At 50.9% G+C, this 24,721-nt stretch overlaps 1 protein-coding gene and 1 long non-coding RNA gene across 8 annotated transcripts; one reads left to right on the plus strand and one right to left on the minus strand.

Moving 5' to 3' along the window:
- The first annotated feature begins 1,353 nt into the window (after positions 1 to 1,353).
- kdm6ba (lysine (K)-specific demethylase 6B, a) lies at positions 1,354 to 23,306 on the plus strand. Of its 7 annotated transcripts, none has more exons than XM_049029512.1 (23): positions 1,354 to 1,897; positions 5,403 to 5,483; positions 12,779 to 12,892; positions 12,988 to 13,111; positions 13,222 to 13,314; positions 13,446 to 13,632; positions 13,751 to 13,825; positions 13,927 to 14,091; positions 14,362 to 14,511; positions 14,607 to 14,993; positions 15,144 to 17,953; positions 18,133 to 18,259; positions 18,475 to 18,580; positions 18,685 to 18,890; positions 18,974 to 19,062; positions 19,195 to 19,263; positions 19,696 to 19,844; positions 19,981 to 20,095; positions 20,438 to 20,625; positions 20,781 to 20,922; positions 21,118 to 21,244; positions 21,486 to 21,656; positions 21,880 to 23,306. In XM_049029512.1, the coding sequence occupies exons 4-23, from the start codon at positions 12,993 to 12,995 to the stop codon at positions 21,901 to 21,903; spliced, it is 5,499 nt and encodes a 1,832-aa protein (XP_048885469.1). In that variant the 5' UTR covers positions 1,354 to 1,897; positions 5,403 to 5,483; positions 12,779 to 12,892; positions 12,988 to 12,992; the 3' UTR covers positions 21,904 to 23,306. The 7 variants fall into 7 exon arrangements, with proteins under 7 accessions (XP_048885469.1, XP_048885471.1, XP_048885468.1 ...); XM_049029511.1 differs by lacking the exon at positions 1,354 to 1,897 and adding an exon at positions 4,764 to 5,028; XM_049029516.1 differs by lacking the exon at positions 1,354 to 1,897 and adding an exon at positions 4,764 to 5,028 and having other exon boundaries at positions 15,147 to 17,953.
- Positions 2,612 to 4,626, minus strand: LOC125751060 (uncharacterized). Its single transcript, XR_007400507.1, has 2 exons — positions 4,503 to 4,626; positions 2,612 to 2,693 (listed from the first exon to the last, which is right to left on the minus strand). It is a non-coding gene; the product is annotated as an uncharacterized LOC125751060 (long non-coding RNA).
- Positions 23,307 to 24,721: the final 1,415 nt, after the last annotated feature.

Consider the following 24,721-nt stretch of genomic DNA (forward strand, 5'->3'; position numbering starts at 1 on the left):
TGAAAGGCAGGGTGAGATGTAGGATACTCTTATGAGTGCTCCTGTGAAAGGCAGGGTGAGATGTAGGATACTCTTATGAGTGCTCCTGTGAAAGGCAGGGTGAGATGTAGGGTACTCTTATGAGTGCTCCTGTGAAAGGCAGGGTGAGATGTAGGGTATTCTTATGAGTGCTCCTGTGAAAGGCAGGGTGAGATGTAGGGTATTCTTATGAGTGCTCCTGTGAAAGGCAGGGTGAGATGTAGGGTACTCTTATGAGTGCTCCTGTGAAAGGCAGGGTGAGATGTAGGGTATTCTTATGAGTGCTCCTGTGAAAGGCAGGGTGAGATGGAAGGGCAGGTTGCCTTTTTGATTCCTTTCCGCCCACCAGTTAACCTTTAGATCTGGGAGGTGAAAGATGATCCAGGTCACGCTGTCTGATCCAGAGATCAGCCTTTGCTGCATCACACTGAAACCGGTGTTGGTGTGTTAGGAGCCGCCGTGCGGTCTGCCGCTCGAGGTGGCAGCCAGAGGGCCTGGCTTGCTTTCATCATAAATGTCAAGTGCCTCAGCATTACTGTATCACTGCACGCAAATGCGCCTCCAAATTTGAATGTTTCTCTTGAGAACTGACACACAGTCACAATATTTATACGCGGCCTGTCTGTGTTCTGCAATCATTTCTGATTCTGTGAAAATGAAAGTTTTGCAGAAGAATGTGTGTCGTTGTGTGTGTGTGTGTGTGTGTGTGATTAGGTTTATGTTACATTGTATGGACCAAATGTATCCCACAATGTGATAAAAACCTATTTCTTTGACGTGGGACCATTTTTCAGGTCCCCACAAAGATCTGTGAATGCAATCGAAAAAGTGAAAATGCCAAACCTCGCATTTTGTTTGGTCACTTAAGGTTAAGGTCAGGGCTGGGCAGGGGTTAAGGTCGTGACGTTGGGATTAAAGTTTTCCCTATAGCAGTGGATGGAGAGTCCCCACAAAGGTATACTTACAAACCTGTATGGTGTCTGTGTGTGTTTGTGTGTGGATTATGTTTATATTACATTGTGGGGACTAAATGTTCCACGCCCACACGCTCACGGATCGATAATGTGAAGGAGCACACAGCCAAGTCCTCCTTTAGGGTGAGGAGAGGAAGAGGAGGACGAAGAGGTGGAACGCCAGTGGGCAGGGTGAGGGTGGGAGGCTGACGTTTGACTCTGCAGAGTCACCCTGACTCAGCCAGTGCCCACACAACCACCCAATCAGCATATCAGCTTTGAGCATGCTCAGGAGCACATGGAGCGACTTTGGGCGTATAGTAATAATAATAATAATAATTAATTAGTAGTAGTAGTAGTAGTAGTAGTAGTATTGTTAGTGATCATGTCAGTGAGATTGTTATTTTTAGTTGTGGTGGTAGAAGTATATTACATGTGTTTCATTATATTTTTCGATTAACTAATGAGCAGTAGCCACTTGTTCTTTGCAATAAAGTGACCTAGATAAAGTGTTTCAGGACAGCTAATGTGTGTGTGTGTGTGTGTGTGTGTGTGTGTGTGTGTGTGTGTGTGTGTGTGTGTGTGTGTGTGTGTGTGTGTGTGTGTGTGTGTGTGTGTGTGTGTGTGTGTGTGTGTGTGTGTGTGTGTGTGTGTTGACAAGCCTGAAGGTTCGTCCAGCCGAACCATCCTGATCAGAGTTCCTCTCCAGACTGCTGGCCAGCGTGTCTGGCCTGAACGGCTCGCTTGCTGGCGCCTGTCCTGCGCGCTGCCGTGCTACGATGTGACGAGCGTGTGCCACTGAGCCTCTCCTGTGCTTCTCTTTCAGTGTGTCCTGAAACTGAGGTCATTATGCTGAGTGGCTGAGGGGGAATCGGCTTGGATCACCGGCCGTCTTTCCGTTGGCCAGCCGTGACGCATCAGTGCAGGTGAGGGGCTAAACCTCAGCGTTCTCCACACCGACGCCCACACAGCCAAAACACACACAGTCTCCGACTGCCTCTACTGTCCCACTCACTGATATTTTAATATCATTAATGATTCATAAGCCAGATGAAACCGATGAAATCTGATATGACCTTACACTTCATTTTTAAAAGTTCACTAGTACATTTTTTTTTCTCTCTCTCAAAAACATGACATACAGTCTGGACATGCTACTTCGGAATGGGGTTACGGGTCGGTGTTGGCAGTGTAAGCGTGTGGGGAGAAACCGGAGGAGGAGGTAGATGGATGGTGTGGAGGAGATGGGGAGGTGTGAAGACAAAGCTAGAGGGAGGAGACACCCAGGGGACGGGACAGTGAGCAACAGGAGTGGGTCTTTGTCAGGCCACTGAAAGGAGCTTATGTAATAATGTGTGAGTAGAGTGGTCCAGTGTACCTCCCCCCTGAACAAACCCCCCCCCCACCCCACCCAGGGTGTGAGTCAGCACCACGCCAGCCAGATGCTGCCGGCGGAGGCAGGACGAGAGCCTTTGAGGCCCTGAGTCACAGGCAGACGCTGGCAGGGGATGGGGGCAGGTTTGCGCTGAGCTTATGTCAGGTGTCCAGGGTGTCTGTTGGGGACAGGGGACAGTGCTGCGTTGTGGCCATCAGGCCGAGACAGGCACGGCATTCACTCTTGTTGCTGTTGTATGTGTATGTGTTTGGGGGGGGGCGGCAGTGACCTGTTTGTCTGACCTTGGTTATCCGGTTCCATTGATGCGGCCTTCTGATCACTCCCGACTACAGGGCACATACATTAATGACAATAAGAATGTTAAACTAGCTCGTAATTCAAAGTATCCAGTGAAGATATTTTCCGGTTTTGATAATCATTCACATTATTTGTTGCGGTAGTTTTAACATCATTCAGTTACATAACAAATGCTAAGTAAATTCAGTTTTTATTAAAACTTCATATCTGGCACACCACGAGCTCTATTTAATCACTACTTATTAAAGCGTGTATTGACATTCAGTAATAATGCTGTACTAAGTACCCACACGTGGGAAAAGCACAGTTAATGTACAGTGTTAATCAGAAGCATAATGGTTGCTACTTTGTGGAAGCTATATTTGATTTGTGACTAGTTACACACACTTACATTCATACTTAGACTTACAGCTTTTTTGTTGTTTTTTTTGTTGTTGATGAGACAAAGACTACAACCCCCCCCCCAATTAAAAGGAAAAAACATAATCACTTAATATCATGGTATTTGACAGCATCTCTGTCATATGACACATTGCCTCCTTATATTCAAAGTGCCATTTATCAGCATCAATGTGTCACTGACCCATATGGGGGGGGGGGGGTCACTGTTTCTATGACTGCATAGAGGTGTCTGTCTCAACACCCTCCCCACCCCCATTAATTTAAATTAATTCATTTTCATTAGCTTTCCCTTTTTTGCTGTCTTCCCCCAGTTCCCCAGAGACATTAAAAGGCACAGATGGAGACATTCTTATACACACCAAATTTCCCCCACTACTGAAACCGCTTTCTTAACTTGTACCGGTAAAAGAAGGTCGTCAGTTCGAGCCCAGCCTCGGCACACCTGCGGGTTCTTAAGCAAGACCCTAAACCCCCAGCTCCCTGGGTACCGCTGTGGGTGGTTGCCCTTCGTGGCCAGCTTGCTCTAACCTACAGAGAATTTCCCCACGGGGATCAATAAAAGGTATCTAAAGAAATCATTATATGTTTGGCAATTACTTAATCCTCTCTGTTGATGTTTTGGTCCCAGTTGATGAGTAAGTAGTACTTAGTGTTCCTCGGTATATTTTCTAGGTCAAACGCACAATGCTAAAAACTAGACTATCCATTACGTGTACCGGGGTAGGCAGACCCGAATATGGGAAACAACAGAGAGACGGGGGCCAGAAAGAGTCAGAGTGTGAATGACTGAGAAGGAAGGGGCCGGAAGGGAGAACTGAACAGTTACACACGTGGGTCGCTCATCGTGCCAGTAGGAACAGTACGATGTCACAGTTACATTTACTATATCGGGTAGATCAAAAAGAACAGACGTTCTCTGCCAAATGATCTAAGCGCGTGTTTTTTTCCCTCCCCGATAGTCGCACATGACATAAGTTTACCTTCTAGATTATGGATATGCATACGTCTGCGAGAAATTGGTTAAAATGCAAAAGCGAGGTTCTGTCGGGAGATCGAGTGCGCTGCTCGTCAATGCGAAGCTCGGGAAACCGCCAGAAAAGGGTCAGTGTGTCATCGCTCAGAGCGATCGCAAAACATTTTTTATAGTAGAACCGATGTACAGAAAGTTACCCTGGAATATGGGTCAGAAAGAATAAGATCGTTCTCTCTTTACTACACTTTTGCGTGACTCGCCTCATGTTTCCCTTAATAAATGACATCCTATAAACTCACTAGATATGTGAGACCGCAGTGAAACGGGTACATTGTTAAATATCCAGTTGCACACCGTGATTAAATGAACAACGAATGTGTACAAATAAAATATAAGTCAGACGATTACGGGTTGCGGTTATATATAGGTATCGTGTTGTTGGCTGCCGGCAAGATAAACGTACGGCGTGTTTCTAATTTCACCGTGTGAAGTCCGGATTGTTCTACGCATCGCTTGGCAGAAAGAAGCTGGCTCGTTGTGAAGGGCAGATCGGTCACGAGTGCGCCTTGAAATGGGCTGAAGAGCCGGACTTGACTTTGGTGCCAGTTTGCGCTGTCAGGGAATTCCGTCCTGCGCGAGGAGCTGGACGTCGACGTCACGACGAGAGGCGGAGCATGCCTGTTGTGTGGTTACGTCACCTGCGGGTCGAACGGCGTGTCCCTTTAAAACACACACGGCACGACTCGGCTCGGCGCAACTAGATCCAGCTCCGAGAGCGAGAGGCTATAAAGAAAGAAAAAGAACATAAAAATCGAGGCAGCAGACGTTTAGTCACTCTCCGTGCATCAAGCCATTTCAATTCCGAGCGGTCCGAAGGAAGAGGAACTTATTTTGGTGGCGGATTAGCGACGGCATTCCCGGTCCAGCAGCGCCTCGGAGCCGCAGCACAGAGCGACAGCCAACAGGCGCTTTATCACAGATCGGATACGGTACAAGCGGATACCCTGAAACCTCTGTATTATTCTGTTGGGTTTTTTTTATCGGACAAGAATCCTCCACAATTGCGATCGCGTGGTTTCTGCGCTTCAGTTTTGGTGTCTGAGAAATGGCGAGGCAGTCGATTCACTGGGAAAGGGGCGCAGACTTGTTTAAACAGTATTGCTGCCATTATTTTTCGCCGTCGCCTTTAAATGTTATAATAAAAATAACTCGACTGAACTCGAACGCGAGAATCTGGAGTAGTTTTTAATATTGTCGAGATTCTACTAAGAATAATTAAACGAGTTATTTTGTTCTAGTTTGCCACATTTTTAATATTTAGCAACTAATTTAGAATTATAATTTAGTGTCTGTTGTTCAACAGACAGTTGCCTTTGACGGAACTTCGCCGACTAGGAATAGCGACGTGGGACAGTTGTAGGACGAGTTTACATTCTCGAAGAAGGTAAGTCGGTTTTATTCATTATAAGGGATGTGCGCCGCCCAGTTATCTGCCTCCGTGTGCGTGTCCCTGTAGCGATAACAGAAATGCTGTGAATGTCCGGGAGGTTTCGCGAATGTATGAGCCGTAGTAGCCAGCGCTGAAACGCGAGTCCCTTTAACAGTTAATGTGTGTCTGTGTGTGAAACCGGAAGAAAGACTCGCTCGTATTAACCCCTGAGTGACCGACTCTTATTAATTCATGAGGTAAAATCGGTGGTATTTGGCTAAAGAGCTCGTCCGCTTGGCTTATTTTCTAGCACAATTATCGATTACAATCAATGCCGTAGTGCGACGTGCTATTGATGTACCCTGAAGTCCTCTCGCAGTCAGATGGCATAACTCGGCACTTCAAAGCGGACGACCCACGTGTGTCCGTGGGAGGGGGGGGGTGAGTGAAGGAGCTGTAATACGATCTCGTGCCTTTGTCTGCGAGGGGGGGGGCGGGACGGGGGAGGGGCGCCGGCCACGCCGTCGTTTCAGCTGAATGAACCACGCCACAATGAGAAATCGAAAGCTGTTTTTATCTTTTTTTATCTTTCTGCCTCGTCGTGGGGGGGTGTTTTTAAGTGTAAAGGCATTCTGAGAATACGCCGTTTGCTAAATACTGAGGGGAAGTGACTTATCATAAGACGTGTTTTTTTCCCTTCATGTCGTACACAGAGTTTTCATACCTTTACTCTTTGATGTTTTATAGGAATTTGAGACAAAATAACCGTGTTCCCGATAGCAGCATGCATGAGGCGTCTTCCTCGGCACTTCAGTTTATATGAGGTCATAAACCCCATGTTGTTCTGGCGGGGAGGTTTTAAAAGTTGGGGGTTGAGGGGTGGGAGATAGGAAAATCCCTTTCAGGTTCGACTTCCGATGGCTCGATTTATAGGCTGATTGACATGGAAACGAGTTGCGTGTTTGTTTTTCTTTGAAGACATCGGGGAATTTAGGACTGTGAAATTACGAAGGGGTGACAGGAATCTGCCTTTTTCAGACCCTGTTCGGCTGGCTGCGCTGTTTGAAACACCCGCGGGCTGCCTTCACAGCGTTTGCCTGTTAAAGGGATATGCTCTGAAATACACAGCGGGCACCCAACTGTCATACATTGGCTTTATGATGTAGTCTTAACTGATGCGGGGTGTGCGTTCCTTGGGAATAACATCACTTTGTGTGTGTGTGTGTCTGTCTGTCTTTCTTTCTTGTATATCTGTGGGGGTTGGGAGTTGGATTGCTGTGTCTTTTATTGCTGTGTGAATTGGTGACTGGAGGGGTTGGCTAACAAAGACGAGGAAAATAAGTTAACCATCAGTGGCTGACTAAGCAGTTCATGTTCTCAGCCCACTGGGCAAAGTGACAAGTGAGATTGTGTTTTACAGGGCAGGTGCCACTCTTACAAAAAACAATGGGTCATGATCAGCTTTGTCCTTTTTGAAATGGATGTGTGATGGTTCATTCATAACAAGAAATGGAACTGAAAAAGGCAGTCTGTGCTGACTACTCGCTTTCATTGTTATTAATTTCTGAGCCTACACCTTAAAATTTGTGGCAACAGGGCAGTCTTACAATAAATGGAGGGTGTGCGTGTCAGTGCTTACAAGCATTCCCGCCCCCATGCCCTATCACCCAATCAGAAACCCCAGGAGTGTGACCTTTCAGTTCTCTTTGGACGTAGCCCTGTTACGTTCTGATAGCGCTTCAAGTGTGTGTGTGTGCGTGTTTGGCTGAGGTTGTGTGTATGTCTCTTGCGTGTGAGATGAAGGCTAACCATTTCCCCATTTGGTCTTGGTGTGTTAAGTTCCCTACGTTTTGCAAGGGGACAGAAAGCAGGTGGATGGTGAAACGACTGTTGATGGGGGATGCCAGAATGATGGGGCACAGCGTTATCCTTCTGCATATGCACCCCTGGGGTGTCCAGAAGCAGCCTGGCCCTGTCTCTCCCTACCTGCCAGGATCCTGCACCTCCATGCTGAACCGTGCTGGATAGGAAGGACCCGGATGCAAGGTCCAGAGACTGTGGCTGTTTTCCGTCCCTCGCCGGTCCATTAAATCGGGTTCCTACATACGAGTCCAGGCTCTCTGCAGAGTAAGCCTTACGTAATGCACAGTATCACCAGCAAAGCTGAACATGATGTTCATTTTTGTAGAGTCGGTGGTGAACTATGCATCCCAGAGTCAGTGTGCCAGCAGGGGTGACCTTTGCGATCTCCATGGTGACGGTAGCGCAGAAACAGTGATGTGGCACACCGGGGTTGTGCAAGCCGCGCTGAAAGTGCGCTGCGCTTGTTTTTGTTTTTTGTTTTCGTCACTCCTGCCTACAATGATTGGCCCGTGTGTGTATTAGAGTGAGTATGAATTGTTTTGAACTGACCATGGGGTGAGTTCATCTTCACAGCTGTTAAATGAACTAGCTTTTGATTCAGTGCTGCCTCCTACATACAGCCATAAAAGAGCAACATTTCAGAACTCAAATGCATTTATCTCTTAGTATTAAAATTCGCTGTGGAGTTTCCTCTCCTGTTTACAAAGGCGGTATCCCTGGAATGCGTTTTCAAAGCTCTGCCGTGTCCTCCTTCAGACCTGCTGGGTTGTCAGAGTGGCCTTCTCCAAGAAGATGAGGGACCTGGAAATATCGACCAATTATCACTCCCCTTCTGTGCCCTATTCTTTGACAAAGCATAAGTGATGCTCTGATTCATATCTTGGCAACTGTTGCCAAGGGAACGGGCAAACTGATAAGTTATTTTTTCTCAGTTTTCTTTATATTCTTTTTTTGGCGAAGCATACTCTATCCATGTCTGAGTGTACACAAGGCTGTGTGGGGACGCAGCATAAGACAAACCACTGGTGATTGGAACCTTTCTGGAAGGGAGTACAAGAACTTCCAGAAAACCTTGTGTTTTTTTTTGAGATGTTGATTTCTTGATGCATGCTGAGAAACGCATGTTTTGTGATTTTCAGAACTGTCAATCCAGACGGTATTTGTGCTTTTACTGGTCTGAACATCGTGTTCAGTAAGCCGGTCTGGAGTGCGCACACACAACACGGTTGTTCATGCCTGCCCCTAGCTGCTTTCCGCATGCGAGGGCATGCGTGCACCGGCTCCCGTCCAATGTGTGTGCCTGGCACACAGAGCGACCTCACTGTCCCCCGCCGGGTCGCGGGATGATGCGTGACACACATGTGAGAGCACACCGAGGCAGCCACCTGCTTCCTCTGAACGTGACACGCACACACGCTCTCAGACTCTCAGAAAGTGCGTCATTTCTGTCCTTGGAAACCATGTCAGTGGGGGCTGGCTCCATAGCCATATGACATTTCCCTCTGTCCAGGTTCACTAACCGTTTCCAGAAAAAACAGATTGTCGTTCTCCAGCCCCCGAGCACCGGCTGGGAAGCGGGCCTCGCTTCTAACAGGCCCGGCATGGTTTCACAGAGACGGCAAGCCTTGTGGGGAGGGGAGCCAATGGCAGCTGGTTCGGTGGAGCTGCTCTGCTCTTCGGCACACACGCCGCCATTGTTCCACAGGAAACCGCATGTTCAGTACCCCCCCCTCCGACCCAGCTTGGGAGGCCCACTTCCGGAGCCTCACTGACAGCCGCTTCCTGTCTGATCGCTGCTCCTCTCCACTCTTCGTCTTTTCTACATGTCAGACATGTATGCCCCTGTCACACACTCATGGGCCCGAGAGCTGGCCCGACCCAGAGCGGGGGACAGGGAAGTGCTTTCTTTAGCTCCTGTAGCTTCAGCAGCCCGGTGAAGGCTGGACCCACCCCCCCGCAGGGAAAAGACGGGGGTCCGGCGACCGTGTCGAGCGTCAGTCAAGCCTAGGCCATTCTGCCCGGATGCAAGGTGGCATTTCAGCCGAGCACGCGATCTTCCTGGAAGAGCAAAAAGGAAGAGGTTAAAAGGAGGAGGTGAACTCCCAGATAGGGGTTTAATCAGCTGATCACAAACGAGCTGTGTGACTTCAGTGGAATTTATTTATCACGGTTGCCATGGAAAAAGCGTGTCGTCTTTATTAGTTCAGGATATTCTTCAGAAATGTCTAGCTCAGATTTTAATGGCTGATCTAAAGTGTCAGCAGAATGTCAGAGAAAGGGTAAATTTTTCAAATATCAGTGTCACTCAGAATTTACGCTGATTTGCTACAGTCACTATATTCACTGGGCTCTGTCATGTCCTTGACCACCGTGCCCCTGTGGCACTGTGAGGGATGTGCAGGAACAACGGAGACCCTTCACTGCCACTCTGCTGCCTTCCCCCACCATTGCCACACACCTGCTGTTCTGCCACTTTCTGTAACCTGCTTTTTTCAGCAGGGGGGTCTCGATCTCCCCATCTATAGGTAGGAAGCGTCTCCAAGGAGCTCCCTTAAGTGCCCCGGGGTGGATTTCCCTGGGGCAGTCATGGCTTCCTCCTGTGCGCCCGTCTGACCGCTGTGTGGACATGCAGCATGTTCTGTGATCCGGCTTCTTCAGGGGCTCCTGTTCCTGTGACACAGTGTTTCCCGACCCGATCCTCGGGGACACGCAGATGGTCCCCCGCTCCCTGCCATGCAGTCCAAATTTTTGCTAGGAACTTGGGAGTGAACCAAAACGTGGACCATCTGCAGGCCCCCGAAGACCGGGTTGGGAAATATCGATGTAGCGTGTCGATAAGCTTATGGCCAGATGAGCCAGGCTTTGGCGCAGGGGTGGTCATGTGTCACGGTCAGACCCCCCCCCTTCAGATCAGGACGTACAGTGTCAAGGTCTTTCGCATTTGCATCAGTACCGAACACATGCACATGCCCGGCCTGCGGAGACAGACGCGGAATTTGGCAGTTCCTGCTGATCCTCACCATCACGTTTCCTCCAGAACATGATCCCGATTTGGAACCGGTTGCATAATGCCTAAATGTGGAGCACAGAATTTGTGTGTGTGCATGGGATGGGAGGGGGGGGGTGTGAGTGAGGCCTTCTCTGTTCTTTCCTTCTGCTCTCTCTCTGGGTTTGTCTATTTATAGCTCTGTAGCCCTGTACTCCAAACTCTCCGCAGTCGGGGAAATGTGACTGAATCTGCTCCGATCGCGGTCCTGCATCCATAATGCTAAAGGTTCTGGCATTTCATACTCCCACCCATGGTCTGTTTTGGCCAGATCTCCCTTTCTTTCCTTTCCTACAAGTGAGGCTGCCGTCAGCGGCTTTGTCTGGGGACAGTCAGCATCGTCATCCCACCCCAGGCTGCGGGAACAGTGTGCTGCATCACGGCATGACTGCTGTGCCTGTCACCAGGTTTGGCGGTTGTGGTGGTTGGGGGAATTCTGGGCTACGGCCTGGTGAATCGTGGCAGCAGTTTCTGACTGGAAATAGCGATGGCAAGGGGAAATTCAGTAACCCTGGAAATGTTGGCAAGGAAACTTTTTTTTTCTCTCTCTCTCTTAAATGAAATTTGGATTTATTGACTGAAGTGTTGCTGGTCAGTGCTTTTGGTGTGAGACTTGAAGCGTTTTGGCTGAAGTTAAGCTGTTTCAGTTCCCTTCAAGACACATGGGGGGGTGGTGCTCTTCTTGCTTATTAGTGTTTTGAAGGGGTCAACTAGTTAAGTGAGATGCAACAAACGCCAGCTATGGCACGGCACCTGTGCCTCCGCTGCGAATGCGCACACCTACTCTAACACCTCGCCTGTGGTCACGGTTTGTTAGCTTGTTTGCTGATGTTCTGTCGCCTCAGTTTGGTGGTTTTGGATTCCCCTGTCACCAGAAACCCAGTTCGTTCGTCAGCTTCCGGGTTGCCACGCCACGCTGCGCCAAAACCCCACGGTGAAACCGCTGTGCAGAGGAAATTCCAGCTTGCGTCACGCCGCCGAAATGCCAGTACGCCGCGCCAGAGGGGGTGTTCCCTCCAACCTTCCTACCTGGGAAGGGTTAAGATTCTGGGGCAAGCCCTCGCTGTGACTCAGCGGGGGTTCCCCAGACCTGCGGAGAAACCAGGTGGCGATTTTGGCTGTTTACAGTGTTGCCGCCGTCCCCTGTCTTGGCTACGTCACACCAGGGCCTTGGGTACTGCTGGCTCACATGCCTGAGGCAGTGACCATCCTAAGCTGACCACTTGGTGTGGGTCTGGGAACACGCTGAGTTGTCTATGGGCCCAGCACACAGACAGCTGTAGTGCTACTTTGGGCCATAGTCATTCCTCACATCGACCCCATTGTCCTCGAGCCGCACGGTGTTACGGATCCATCAGTCTTGCCGGGTCGCTCTCCTCGGTTTCGTTTCTCCTCTGACTGGGGAAGTTTACAGCAGTGGGACTCTCACTGTGACTGAGAACGGAGACTGCATCTGTGAGCGAGAGCGAGCGCCACAGTGTTGGCCGTGAGGAGCCGGTGCCGCGATGCCAGATAGCCGCAAGGGCTGCTCCTCGATGTCGATCTGGGGAGCTGAGGGAGATGCTGCGGTTTGCTTCAGGTGGTTGGTCGGCATCGCGACGTGATGCTCGCATATCTCTGCACTTGTTGGATGACAGGCTGTTAGTTCCTCTGGTTGGTTACGACTGGCAGCTTCTGAGAATAAGAGCCTCCCAGGTGAAACCTTCAAGTTTTTATAGTGGGGGGAGGAGCCTGAAAGATTCCTGGCTGATCCCTAGGTAGACCGTGGCTGCTCTCCTGGGGGGGGGGAGCAGATGGACCAGCACGTCAGCTTTGGCTAATATGACTGTCCACACGACTCCGCCTCCGCGCTGTGACAGCTTCTGGCAGCATGCGTATGTGTGTGTCACCTCGCCTCCAAAGATAGCTCTCGCTTTTAACAATTCTCCTGGTTTCCCCTCAGAATCGTGCGGCATACATGCAGCCGTTAGACAGGCACGCTGCACCTATCCTGCTATTACGCGTCCCGCACTCTTACACATTTCAGCACCTCTCTTACACTGTAGCCCTTCACATGACCCTGTTTTGCACTGCAGTCATGAGTGATGTCTTGCCAGTATTTGGCCGAGATTTTTTTTTCTCTATCCTTTTGTCAACATTTGGAGCGCCCTCTAGAGGTGACTCTGTGTGATAACATGATAGTACCTGTTACCTGAAAACAGACTGTATAGTTGTTCAGATGTTTCAAGAAGAGCCAGCACAGTGGCTTCTTCATAAGGTCTCTCTTCTCCCCCCCCCTTGGGTCTAGACTTCCAGCCATTCTGTGTGGTAAAGATCATCACTGTACGTCTGTTCCCCTCATCCTGGGTTACGATGCCCTGGCTGGGGGCCTAACAACTCATTCCCTTCCCCACTTCGTTAGGTCGGCTCAGAGAACTGCAGCAGACAGCGGACGGACGGACAGACACTCCGCCCCTGTTTCCTGTGTGGCCCCCTCTGTGCTGCAGAGGAGGGCTTCACACACACAGCTAGTGTGGTGAGTCAGCCGAGCTATGGAAGCTGTATGTTTGAGCGTGTGCGGCTGCGTATCTGAGCCTGCGGTCCTCACCCCCCTCCCCCCCATGCCCGCAGGCTGGATGCATCACACGGCGGAGCAGTTTGGTGGCCGTAGCTCACGGGACTCCTTTCCCCTGTCCGAGCTGAACCATGGATCATGGGCACCTGTGGCCGGCCGCCACTGGGGGCCTCCCCCAAGGTGAGCTACACGTTGAGGAGGTCCCCCGGCCCCCCTGGAGAGAGACCCCCATTCTCACACACCGTGGCTGTCCGCTATAAGCACTGAGTTCACTCTCTCTCTCTCTCTAGGGGTCTCCCCCCTGTCAGTCAACCTCAGCTTCTTCATCTGCCGTCAGGTCACCTGAGCGGGCCAAACCATTCCAGTAAATTCTTTAGCAGTGGGTGAGTCTGACCTGCATTCTCCCGTGTTCAGTTGTGTGGGGGGAACAGCAGTTTTCGTACTTGCAGTAATATATTTGTCAGTACGCATGCAGTCATACAGGCATCATAGTGAGTGACATGCCCCCCCGCAGGCGTCCTGGGGACAAGCTGGAGCCATCGCCCCGAGCTTCGTGGGAGCCCGCCGGGCTGATGGGTCCCGATGTCGGACGGGGTTACCAGAACCCCAGCCGGCCACACCACGAGTACGGCCTGGCGGCCCGCCACAGCTCCTTGCTGAGGGTGAGGCGATGCGGGGGGCTCGCCGGCATGGAGCAAAAGGTTCTTAGTGTGAACTTATCACACCAGATATTCAGGTGCCTAAATTGTTTTCAGTAGGAGTAAAATATAATCGTTTTTAAACCAAAATTGATTTTCCATGTGTGCGTTTCCCTTTCAGTTTGGTGGTCCTCACCAGCCACCGGCTTCCCGAAACCCTGCTCCCTTGGGCAGCATGTGGAGTCCACTAGCACAAGTGAGTATGGTGCCCTTGCATTCGCTGGCACCCGTGTCGCCAACCCCCCCCCCCCCCCCCCCTTTCGGGTCAGTCGCTCACTCTCACTGCCCCTTGGCCAGCAGTCCCGGCCGTTTCCAGGAAAGATCATAGGCGGCCAGCTGAAGCGACCCGCGCCCCCACTCGTGGAGCACTCCATCATCCAGCATGCCCCCCCTCCACACCCACCCCCAAATGAAGAATGCCCCAGCCCAAGCAAGAGGAAGAGGAGTGGCAGCTCCGAGCAGGTCAGGACACAGAGCAGACTCCTGTCTGGGGATGGGCACACAGTCAGTGGCCACTTGGAACTTTTTGGTTCCTCTCCTCCGTTGTCATCTGACTTTTTGTCATTTCTACCCTTTCTTACTTTCTTTTCCCTATTTTTTGAAATAATCTGTATAAATGACACAGTAATGTATGATGACACACCCACGTAAAGCGCCTGGGGGTGATACTGTTGTAAAAGGCACTACTTTAAAAATGAATTGCGTTTAATAACAGTCGCACTGCTTCCCCAGGTGCCTCACCCAGGAGGGCAGCGCCCCCCCCTGCTGCCACTCTCACCTTCTCACTACCCTCCGCCCAAGCCAGCCTTCTGGAGCCCGTTGCACAAGGGCGGCACCCCCTGGCCTGTGCTGGACCGGAAGAGCACCCAAGGGGACTTCCAGGTCAGCGCCCTCTTCCGCTCTGTGGCAGTCACACGCTTGACGTTTTGTTGCAGGAAATGGTTTATGTTGAGTTTTTGTTTTTTTGTCTTTGACAGGAAGTACCCAAACCACCGATGGGGGGCTTTTCTTACAAATTCCCCCCCAACACCCCCTTGCCAGTCTCCCCATCGCCTCTTAGCTCTCCAGTCTATAGCCAGGGCCATGGGGGCCCTCCTCCGCCGCTGGGTCACGGTGTCCACTTTCCCCCTCCCTCTCCCTTGCCCCTTCTCCCGCTCAGCCGTGGCCTGCCCCACCCACGGGGCGCTGAAGGGAGTCAGGCACCCCAGGACAAAGAGAGGCTAGCACCGTCCCCAGCAAACTTCACCGGCGTGCCTTATAGCCACCGCCATCATCAGCCGTCTCCTGGCAGTGGCCTTTCAGAAACTCAGCGCTGCCCCCCAGAGGCCTGGAGGCCACATGGCCAGCAGCCTCTCCATACTCAGGTGACAGAGCAGTTTAGGCGTAAAATTTACTAGTGTTACAATGCAGTGGAAAACTAACCTGACCATGTGTATTTTTTATGTTCATTTTAATTGGTCGCTTGTGGTTGGAATATAAGTTATATTTGGCTTTCTGCGTATTTCTCTCTACAGCAGTCAGGTCAGTATGGGACAGCGCCAGAATCTCAGGGTACCCAGCACCAGAATGGAGCCCAAGAAGCCAGGGGGCCCAGGGCCGGCCAGCACGCTGCCCCCTCCCGCACCCCTGTTATCACCTCCATCCCCTCCAGCCTGTCCACTTACAAGTCTCCATGCCGAACCAGCCTCTACACGGGCAACGTGTCTGCTGTTTCTTCTGTGACCACAGCGCCCCCTGCTGTCTCCACTGTACCAAGCACTCACACTAGCTGGAGTGGGAAGGCCCCCGTGGGACTGGTCCGGCCTGAGCTGAAAGGAAACCCTCTCGACAATGGCAGCTCCAGGGCTTCCGGAGGCTCCCACCGGCCGCAGCCTCTCTCCCAGGGGGCTAAGTCTTATTTCAAGGAAGGGCCTGGCATTGCTGTCTCGTCCTGCTCCTCTCCAGGCTCAAGGCTGGAGCTCCCTGGTGACAGGCTCTTGGGCGCTGTCTCCAACCCCGTGACTTCAGCCTCGGCTGCAGCCCCTGCCCTGTCTCGCCCCCCCCTCCTCAAAGCTGCCCCAGTGGCACCTCAGACCATCGAGGAAGCCCTGGATAAGCTGGACGCTGAACTGCAGGGCGTGGAGAAACGGCAGGAATGGGAAGGGATGAAGAAGAAGCGGAACGAGGAAGAGGAGCAGAAGAAAGTACAGGAGGGTCGGTGTCAGATGCGCCCAGGGAGCTCGATGGAGAGCCTTGGCCAGCTCCTGTCCAGCAGTCCCTTGGGACCCCTCCGAGCTAGCAGCAGCACCCCCTCACCCCCAACCTCCCAGCCCTCTGCTCCGTACCCCTGGCTGGGCCAGGCTGGAACCCCGCCACAGCCTCAGGGCCCAGCCGAGAGGCCCCGGCCCCCACCCCTCACCCCACAGACGGACTCCGCCCGCGAGAAGCAGAGGCAGAGGGCTGAGTGGGCGCGTGGGGCCTCCCAAAGTCCCCAGTCACAGACTCTCTCAGGGATCGCCCGTCCCCCCGCCCTGGGTCTCCCCCCCTTGCCCACTCCACTCATGCCCAGCCTATCCAAAGACTCCCTCAAGGAGATTTCGGGCAAAGATTGCACAGCCTCTACCCTGCCGCATCGAGACCCTCCCAAACTCCTGCAGGCCCCCACCTCGTGCGGTGGTCTAGGCAGTCTCGGGAATGGTGCCGCCGACTCCGACAGCGCCCCCTTTGAGGAGGAATCCCCAGAGCTCTCTACTATCCTGCCCGATGGCCTGGCCAACATCATGAAGATGCTGGATGAGTCCATCAAGAAAGAAGAGGAGCAGTACTCAGGCTCTGACGTGCCGTCCTACTCTCCTCCATCCCCCCTGCCCCGTTACCTGTGCGCCCCCCAACTTCTGCCTGCTACGAAGCCAAACCCAGGGGAGGATTTCGGCCCAGCGGGACACACCAGCCCCCCAGTGCTAAGCAGGCAGGGTTCTCTGGCCTCCCCATGCAGCCGCTCCTCCTCACTGTGTGAGGATGAAGAGGAGGAGGTCCCTCCATCTTCAAAGACTCTTCACTCGCCAGATACCGGGACGGGACTGGCTACCCGCTACCGCTACAGTGACCTGGCCAAGCTGTACGGCCTCCCCGAGCCGGCTAAGGCAGAGGGCGACAATGAGGAAGAGGAGGAGGAAGAAGAAGATGAAGAGGAGGATCATTCTTGTTCCCCACCACCGCGGCGGCCTCATCTCCACCAGACCGGCATGAGTAGTACCTTGCTGGATTCTGATGTAGAACGTCAAAAGTATACTTATCGTGGAGGCCCCTTTGGCAGGCCCCCACCCAATGCCCTCGGGGGTGTCAAGTACTCGTCTTCCCTCTCTCTTGGCCCAGACATCTGCCAGCAGCAGCAGGAGAGCTCTCCCACTGCGGGCTCTGTGCAGCTTTCTGCTCAGCCATGCCCTCACTCTGGACCACCCAGCCAGGAACCGGCTTGGAGCAAGGCTCAGAAGCGTGAAGATGATACCTTGGACACCTGGCAGAAGGAGCACAAGGACACTAAAGGAACGCTGGGGGTTTTCCGCAAAGAGGAGAAGGGCTTTTCAGCCCTGAGGGACCCCTCAAGGGCTGACCCTGAAGTTGGGCCACCGCGGTCAGAGATGAAGCTCACCACCATCTCTGAGTCCTCGCTGGCTGAACTGGGTCGCAGCTGTGAGGTCCTGCTGACTCGACATGGTGTGCCAAGCCGGACCCTGGCAGAGAAGGAGAGTCGGAAGACTGGGAAGGAGCGAGACCGGGACAAGGAGAAGCGGAAGTATGATAGCAAGAAACACCAGCAGAGGAAAGAAAGGAAGAAGAAGCACAGGGAGAGGAAAGATGAGATGACCTCCTCATCCTCCTCTTCCACCATCTCCTCTAACTCCACTTCTAGCCGCAAGCATAAGGAGGGCAAATCGCACAGGGACAAAAAAGGCAGGGAAGTCCTAGGGAATGTTGACCTCCAGAGCAAGGAGGTCCGGGAAAAAGTCAGGTCTGCAGAGTCTGAAGAGAGGAGGAAGAGGAAAGAGGAAGGGAGTGTGCAGGCTGAAGAGGGGGAGCAAGGCAGCTGGGCATCTTCAGACTCCAGTGGTGCTGGAGTGAGCACGGCCATGTCCAGCAGCACCACCATAGGTATGGGCCCAGCGGACTTACTGAAGCTGAAAGCGCTGTCCGATGGCCCTCCCAAGGAGCTGAAGATACGACTGATCAAAGTGGAGAGTGGAGATAGGGAGACCTTCATCGCCTCCGAGGTTGAGGAGAAGAGAATCCCGCTGTCAGAGATCACGATAAAGAACACTGCAGCCGAAGTGGTGCGAGCCTGCAAGTGAGTGGAGAGGGACCTGGGGGTTTGGGTTTAGGCGTATTCCTCTTAAACCTTACTGTCCTTGCTGGGTGAGATCTCAGGGTGTAGGGTCTGGCTTGCCATGTGGGAGGAGGGTTCCTAATGAGTGATTCCTTCCTGTATCTGCTGGTAGGATTCAGACTCTCTCTGCTTGCTTCCAGGGGGGCACGGATTAAGGGCAAGTTCCGCGAGTCCTACCTCCTGCCAGCCTTCTCCGTAAAGCCCGTCCCGCCCATGAACCACCCCATCCCACGGGAGAAGCTCAACCCGCCCACGCCCAGCATCTATGTGAGCCCCCCAACCCGTCTCGCACCCCCTACATTCATAAATCTGCTCAGAATGATCTGCCACTCTGCCTACAAGTGTCAAGGTTCAGATGTGTACCCAAGCATTCATCCTTAACCTTTCTGGGTGCAAAATGTTGTGTAAGTTATCAAATCTGAAAAGTAAGTGCTCCGCTGGCTGCCACTCCTGATGATGGGGTCGCCTATATCTCCCCGCAGCTGGAGAGCAAGCGGGACGCCTTCTCCCCCGTGCTGCTGCAGTTCTGCACTGATTCGAAGAACCCAATCACCGTCATCCGGGGCCTGGCCGGCTCACTCCGCCTCAGTGAGTATCCCCTCTCCAGACTGACGCATCCCACCACGGCCGCACTTGCTGTCAGTCACGTGGGTGCATACTTTGCCGTGGGGTGACTTGTCTCTGTCTTCTAGGCTTGGGTCTTTTCTCCACCAAGTCTCTAGTGGAGGCCAACGCGGACCACGCCGTGGAGGTGCGCACCCAGGTGCAGCAGCCGGCCGACGAGAACTGGGACCCCAGCGGCTCTGCACAGACGTGGCCGTGCGAGAGCAGCCGCTCGCACACCACCATCGCCAAGTACGCCCAGTATCAGGCCTCATCCTTCCAGGAGAGCCTGCAGGTGAGGCCCCGTCAGTGCCGCACGCCGTCCAGCCGCCACGCCCTCACGGTCTCGGGGGACCCTTACCGTGTGCACATTCACAGGAGGAAAAGGGAAGTGAAGAGGAAGATGATGAGGAGGAAGAGGAGGAGAAGAAGACGAGCGTCCCGGAGCCCTTGTTCGCTGGCCCAAGGTATTCACCACAGGGTTAACTGCCTTTACAAAGGCCGTTCTGGGCTGCCCCTAGTGGCTGTTGAAGCCCTCAGTAATGCTGATGTGGAATTTGACCATTTTCCTTCCTCATCTTCGTTCTCCCCACCTCCAGCTCGGAACAGAAGCCAGTGGGCAAGATCATCAAATTTGGCACCAACATTGACCTGTCAGACCCCAAGCGGTAAGAAGGGCAGACTTGCCCTCAGTGACTTTCTGCTTGATAGCACAGCTCACTGTACTGCGGCAAAGGGGGTGGGGTGTGTAAGCGGTTCCCCGGGTGCAACATCTCAAGTGCTCCAGAATTTTCCATGCCTTTGTTGCGGTGCTCTACTGACCCCTGGTGGCCGCTTTATAGTGTAGCTTTTAATTTTTTAATTTCATTCATCACATAAGGTGTGTGTGTGTGTGTGTGTGTGTGCGTGTGTGTGTGTCTTCTCCTCATGCCCTGCACTGCCTGGGATGGGCTTCAGGTTCCTCATGATCCTTACCAGCTTAAGGACCTGGTCGTATTGTCTGTGACTAACGTAGTAAAATGGCCCTTGAGACGGTGAGACTTGCTGAGGCTGTGCAGATGGCAGATGTGGAGTGATGGCCTCTGTGTCTCCTTGGCCAGCTGGAAGCCCCAGCTGCAAGAGCTGCTGAAGCTGCCGGCTTTCATGCGCGTCTCGTCCAGCGGGAACATGCTGAGTCACGTGGGCCACACTATCCTGGGCATGAACTCTGTGCAGCTCTACATGAAAGTCCCAGGCAGCAGGACACCAGGTCTGTCTCCCTCTTTCTCCTCCTTTCTCTCTCCCTCTATTTCTCTCCCTCTTTCTCTCTCACTCGCCCGCCCCATCTCTTTGTCTCATCTCTTTCTGAATTGTGAGTTTACTGTGCCCCCCCCCCCTCCCCCCAGGCCACCAGGAGAACAATAACTTCTGCTCTGTGAACATCAACATCGGCCCCGGTGACTGCGAGTGGTTCGCTGTGCATGACAACTACTGGGAGGTTATCAGTGACTTCTGTGAGAGGTGAGACCCCAGAACAGAGACTGGTCTGTGGGATAACATGTTAATTAGCTGGGTATCTAATATGCTAGTTTGCATATGAATATAAAGCAGCACATTGGGTTAGGGTTAGAGTTTGAATGTTCTCCCTGGTAGAAGGGGATTTTCCCATCTTTAAGTGTGTGTGTGTGTGTGTGTGTGTGTGTGGCTGGAGAAACACTGGCATCCCTTCCAGAGTGTTCCCAGCGATAGGCTGTAGTCCCCCTTCCACTCAACCCTTCTCCAGGAAAGGAATGAGAGGATGGATGGAAGGATGGGCAGATGGATATTTGGCATATAATGAAATAATACTTGCAACTGTTTCAGGAATGGAGTGGACTATTTAACAGGCTCGTGGTGGCCAGTTCTGGAAGACCTTTACCGGGCCAACATCCCAGTGTACCGCTTCATTCAGCGCCCAGGGGACCTGGTGTGGATCAATGCGGGCACAGTGCACTGGGTCCAGGCTGTGGGCTGGTGCAACAACATCGCCTGGAATGTGGGGCCCCTCAACTGTGAGCAGCCCGGCCTGTCCAGATCAGTCTTTCAAAGACATGAGAATGTAGCCATTTGTGAGAATGACGGCAGTAATCTGCAGATTCCTGTAACAATCGCCCCCCCCCCCCCGTTGCGGTTCTTGCCTGACGGCTTGGGTTGTGTTGCCCTGCAGCTTATCAGTACCAGCTGGCTCTGGAGCGCTTTGAGTGGAATGAGGTGAAGAAGGTCAAGTCCATAGTGCCCATGATCCACGTGTCTTGGAACGTGGCCCGTACGGTCAAGATCAGCGACCCCGACACGTACAAGATGATCAAGTGAGTTCAGCAAACCCGCTAGACGTGAGGCTTTCATGTGAGCGTTGCTGTTGTGGGTAGCTTCAAAGAGATCGGTAGCCACACAGAAATATGAGCCGTGGGTCAGTTCAGAGAGCAGTTGTAGTAGAGCTTTCCACCTAAACCGACCTTGAAGTTGTCAGAGTTTAAATCCCCTGTGTCCCCTGCTTCCCTCAGACACTGCCTTCTGCAGTCCATTAAGCACATCCAGATCCTGAGGGACCAGCTGGTGGCAGCCGGGAAAAAGATCTCCTACCAGAGCCGCGTGAAGGATGAACCTGCCTACTACTGCAATGAGTGTGACGTGAGTCGACCCTGTGAACGCTGCACTGTTGCATGGCATGCAGATGCAGTGGAATCATGATCAACTGTGGTGCGTCAGTCAACATTCAACTTAGTGGTTCAATCGGGCCTAATAAAGATCTCAGTTGTAGGCAGTGTGCTGTTAGGATCAGGGCTGGAAAGCTGTGAAGGTCAGCAGGTACTGCTGCAATGTCGGGTTGCGCAGGCATTATAATGAGTGGGTGTTGTGTCTCTTGCCGCAGGTGGAGGTTTTCGACCTGCTGTTCGTGACGAGTGAGAACGGCGGCAAGAAGATGTACGTGGTGCACTGCGAGGACTGCGCACGTCTGCGCGGCCAGAATCTCTCTGGCGTAGTGGTCCTGGAGCAGTATCGCATGGAGGAGCTGATGGCAGCCTATGACAGCTTTACCCTGGTGAGCGCAGTGTGAGCACATGCACCTGCACACATATACCGGAGAAACTCACAAATACAGTTCATAATGCTGGACCTATACAAGAAGCTTATGAATCTGCCAGTGAAACTGAATTCATTTCCCCTTTGATTTGACTGATTTTCAATGCAAATGTAGGATGCTTTGTGCAGCTAGCTTGTGTTGGTGCTTCGGTGACCCCTGACCATCCTGCTTTCACCTGCAGGCTCCATCCCCCAGCTCACGGTGAGGGGCTCCTCCTGTCTAACAGCCATAACCAAAACTCCTGGTTGCCAGGACAACCCAAGCAGTCTTTTGAATATTGTTATTTTCGTTTTGTTCTTTTGTTTTTGTTTACATTTACTACTGCTAGTACTTGCTGAACAGCCAATCGAACGCCCGTTTACTCATTGTTTACAATACCACATCAGCCAATTAAAAACTCCAGTTTACTGTCATTTGCCCAGTCTACCTGCTGGCAGTTGGCTTTTAGTGGAACTCGCCTTGGTGCTGTATTGGTTAGAATGGGAATCATGACTCACTAAGGGAGTTTATCTCAATGGCATGTTTTGTTTTTTTTTGTGTTAAATCTGAAATTTGTAAATACTATTTGTATTTTTGTGGGTTTTGTTTTTTTTATTTATTCCAATTTTTAAACTAGAATCAGCCTAGCTCTATACCACATTGGCCTTGTGACTTGTATTTAGATGAAAGATAATGAAAAATACTAATAATAGAGTATGAACATTTTTCTAAAGCATTAAAAAAAACTGTTTGGATGGTTCAAAACATACGGGTTTTAAGACAACTGTTTCATTTGTCCTTGAGAATCTTGTTTGTATTAATTGTAGAATTTTCACATTTTTTTCCTGAAGATTCTAATGACACACCCTTGTAAGATCCTGTCAGAACTTTCCCACTCTCTCTCTATGTATTATATTATCAGTTGTTTGTTTTTAACTTGTTCATTGTACTTCCCATCCTGGGCTGTGTTCTGCTTCTGGATTTTTAATTGTAAATCATTTTTTTTTCGTATTTATGTTTTTTTTTTTTTGCTTTTCTATTTATTGGAAGTCAATGTTCTCCCCCATCTTATTAGGTATGTCAAATTTTCAAAAGTTTTCTATTCTATTTCTATTCTAATATTTTGAGACGGGGGTCTGTGGGAGGGTTTCCCCCCCTTATGGTGCTCACCTCCCCTTCGCCCCCATACTCACTATATATAAATGATATATATAAATAATCCTTCACCTTTTCTCCTAGATGGTAGGGCACTGGGCTGCAGTAGACAACTAATGTAATGCTGTCTTTGAGGTGGAAAGCAATTCTCCTTCTCCAGCAAGAGTCATTGTAATTATGCTTAGGGACTTTAGTTGCGACGAGTGAACAGTTGGAATCTGTTATGGGATAGAAGGTGCTATGATTTCTAAGACATTTTTTTTTTTCTTTTTAAAAACAAAAATCTATTTTTTCTCTTGCAATACACAGTTCTGCTCTTTGTGGTCATTTATTTAAACTGCACTGCTTTTGAGAATTCACATGTACACGCACGCCGGCACACACACACACACACACACACCAAACTGAGCCAACCATATCTAACACTTTGTGAACTTGTGTGATTTTTATGACTTAATAAATTCTTTTGATAAATCGGTGTGGAAGAATCTTTGTGCTGAGAAAGGTGTCCCCTGTGCACACGATTGATGAGCGAGACACCCGTAAAGCCTAAAACATTAAATTGATGGCTTTAAATCTGAGCATCCCATTTGTGTTCCTTGTGCTTTATTCAGTGTAAAAGTGATTGTCAAATGCCCTCTACACTGACAACCAGCTCCATTTTTGTCAGTGTTTAACCGTAATGCTTCCAGTATTTGCCAGCATTCTAGAATTCCTTGTGACACATTTAGACGAATAGCAGAATATCTTGGTTAGAAATAAGATTTAAATGTAATGACAAAAATGAGCAAACAATCCTTATATTTGCTGTAAGAGTGAAGCCTGGATGCAATTGTGCTTCTTCAAAAAAAACAGATTTATGGTCCATATTGGTCCACAGTTTAGCACAGCATTTTTGACATTATAGCCTCTTTACTTGGTATATAATTAGTATGTTAGTATATAATTTTACCTTTAATGATTAAAGTCCATTATGATTCACTCATTTTTCATTGTTCCAACTCTGAGCAATGGCAGCACAGATGCCAAGTTGGGCTGCGTGGTACCATGTGCCGAGGGGGGGGGGGGGCAGGTGAATTGGTCTTTTTTGTCCTTCCTGCTTTCTGGGTTCTGGGGTCTGCTAGCACTTCATGCCCTGCTGTCTTTGATGTGAAAACATAAAGTAAATGGCCAAGTGAAAAGAATATTTTAACGTTAGAATGGATCACTCGATTCTCAAAATTAAACATTCAAGAACATAAGAAATTTACAAACAAGAGGAGACCATTTGGCCCATCAAGCTCGTTTGGGGGGAACTTAACTAATAGCTTAGAGTTGTTACAATCTTATCTAGCTCTGATTTAAAGGAACCCAGGGTTTTAGCTTGTGCTACACTAGCAGGAAGACTATTCCATACTCTAACTACACGCTGTGTAAAGAAGTGCTTCCTCGAATCCATTTTAAAATGTTCTCCCGCTAATTTCCACTTATGGCCACGGCTTCTAGTATTTTAATGTCGGAGTAGCTATTTGGCTGAAGAGCATCCAGCCCTGTTAGAATCGTATATACCTGTATCATGTCCCCCCTTAGTCTCCTTTGCTCGAGGCTAAACAGATTCAGCTCAGCTAACCGGACCTCACTATCTTTCAAACCCAGTCTATGTCATAGGCGTTACGTTCTAAGTATCATTTTAAATGTCGTACGTAGCTTAATTACACATTACGGTATAGTTCAAATCAGGGACGGATTATGGGTTGTGTGGGCCCCTGGGCAAAACGTTCACGAGGGCCGCACCACCACCACAACCACCACAATTCAAGGGCCCTTGGCAGCCAAACGCCCTCCCTATAGGGTCAGGGGCCCTTGTAGGCAGAGGATCAAAGAATGTAGGCCCTCTAAAATAGACAAAC

Source organism: Brienomyrus brachyistius, chromosome 10, assembly GCF_023856365.1.
Source record: "Brienomyrus brachyistius isolate T26 chromosome 10, BBRACH_0.4, whole genome shotgun sequence".
NCBI classification, from domain to species: domain Eukaryota; kingdom Metazoa; phylum Chordata; class Actinopteri; order Osteoglossiformes; family Mormyridae; genus Brienomyrus; species Brienomyrus brachyistius.

Excerpts from the sequence above, each read along its gene's own strand:
- kdm6ba (XM_049029512.1), top strand. The coding sequence starts at position 12,993 with ATGCATCACACGGCGGAGCAGTTTGGTGGCCGTAGCTCACGGGACTCC. Across the intron at positions 14,092-14,361 it reads GGAGTGGCAGCTCCGAGCAG|GTGCCTCACCCAGGAGGGCA; the intron begins GTCAGGACACAG and ends CTGCTTCCCCAG. Across the intron at positions 19,264-19,695 it reads GACCTGTCAGACCCCAAGCG|CTGGAAGCCCCAGCTGCAAG; the intron begins GTAAGAAGGGCA and ends CTCCTTGGCCAG.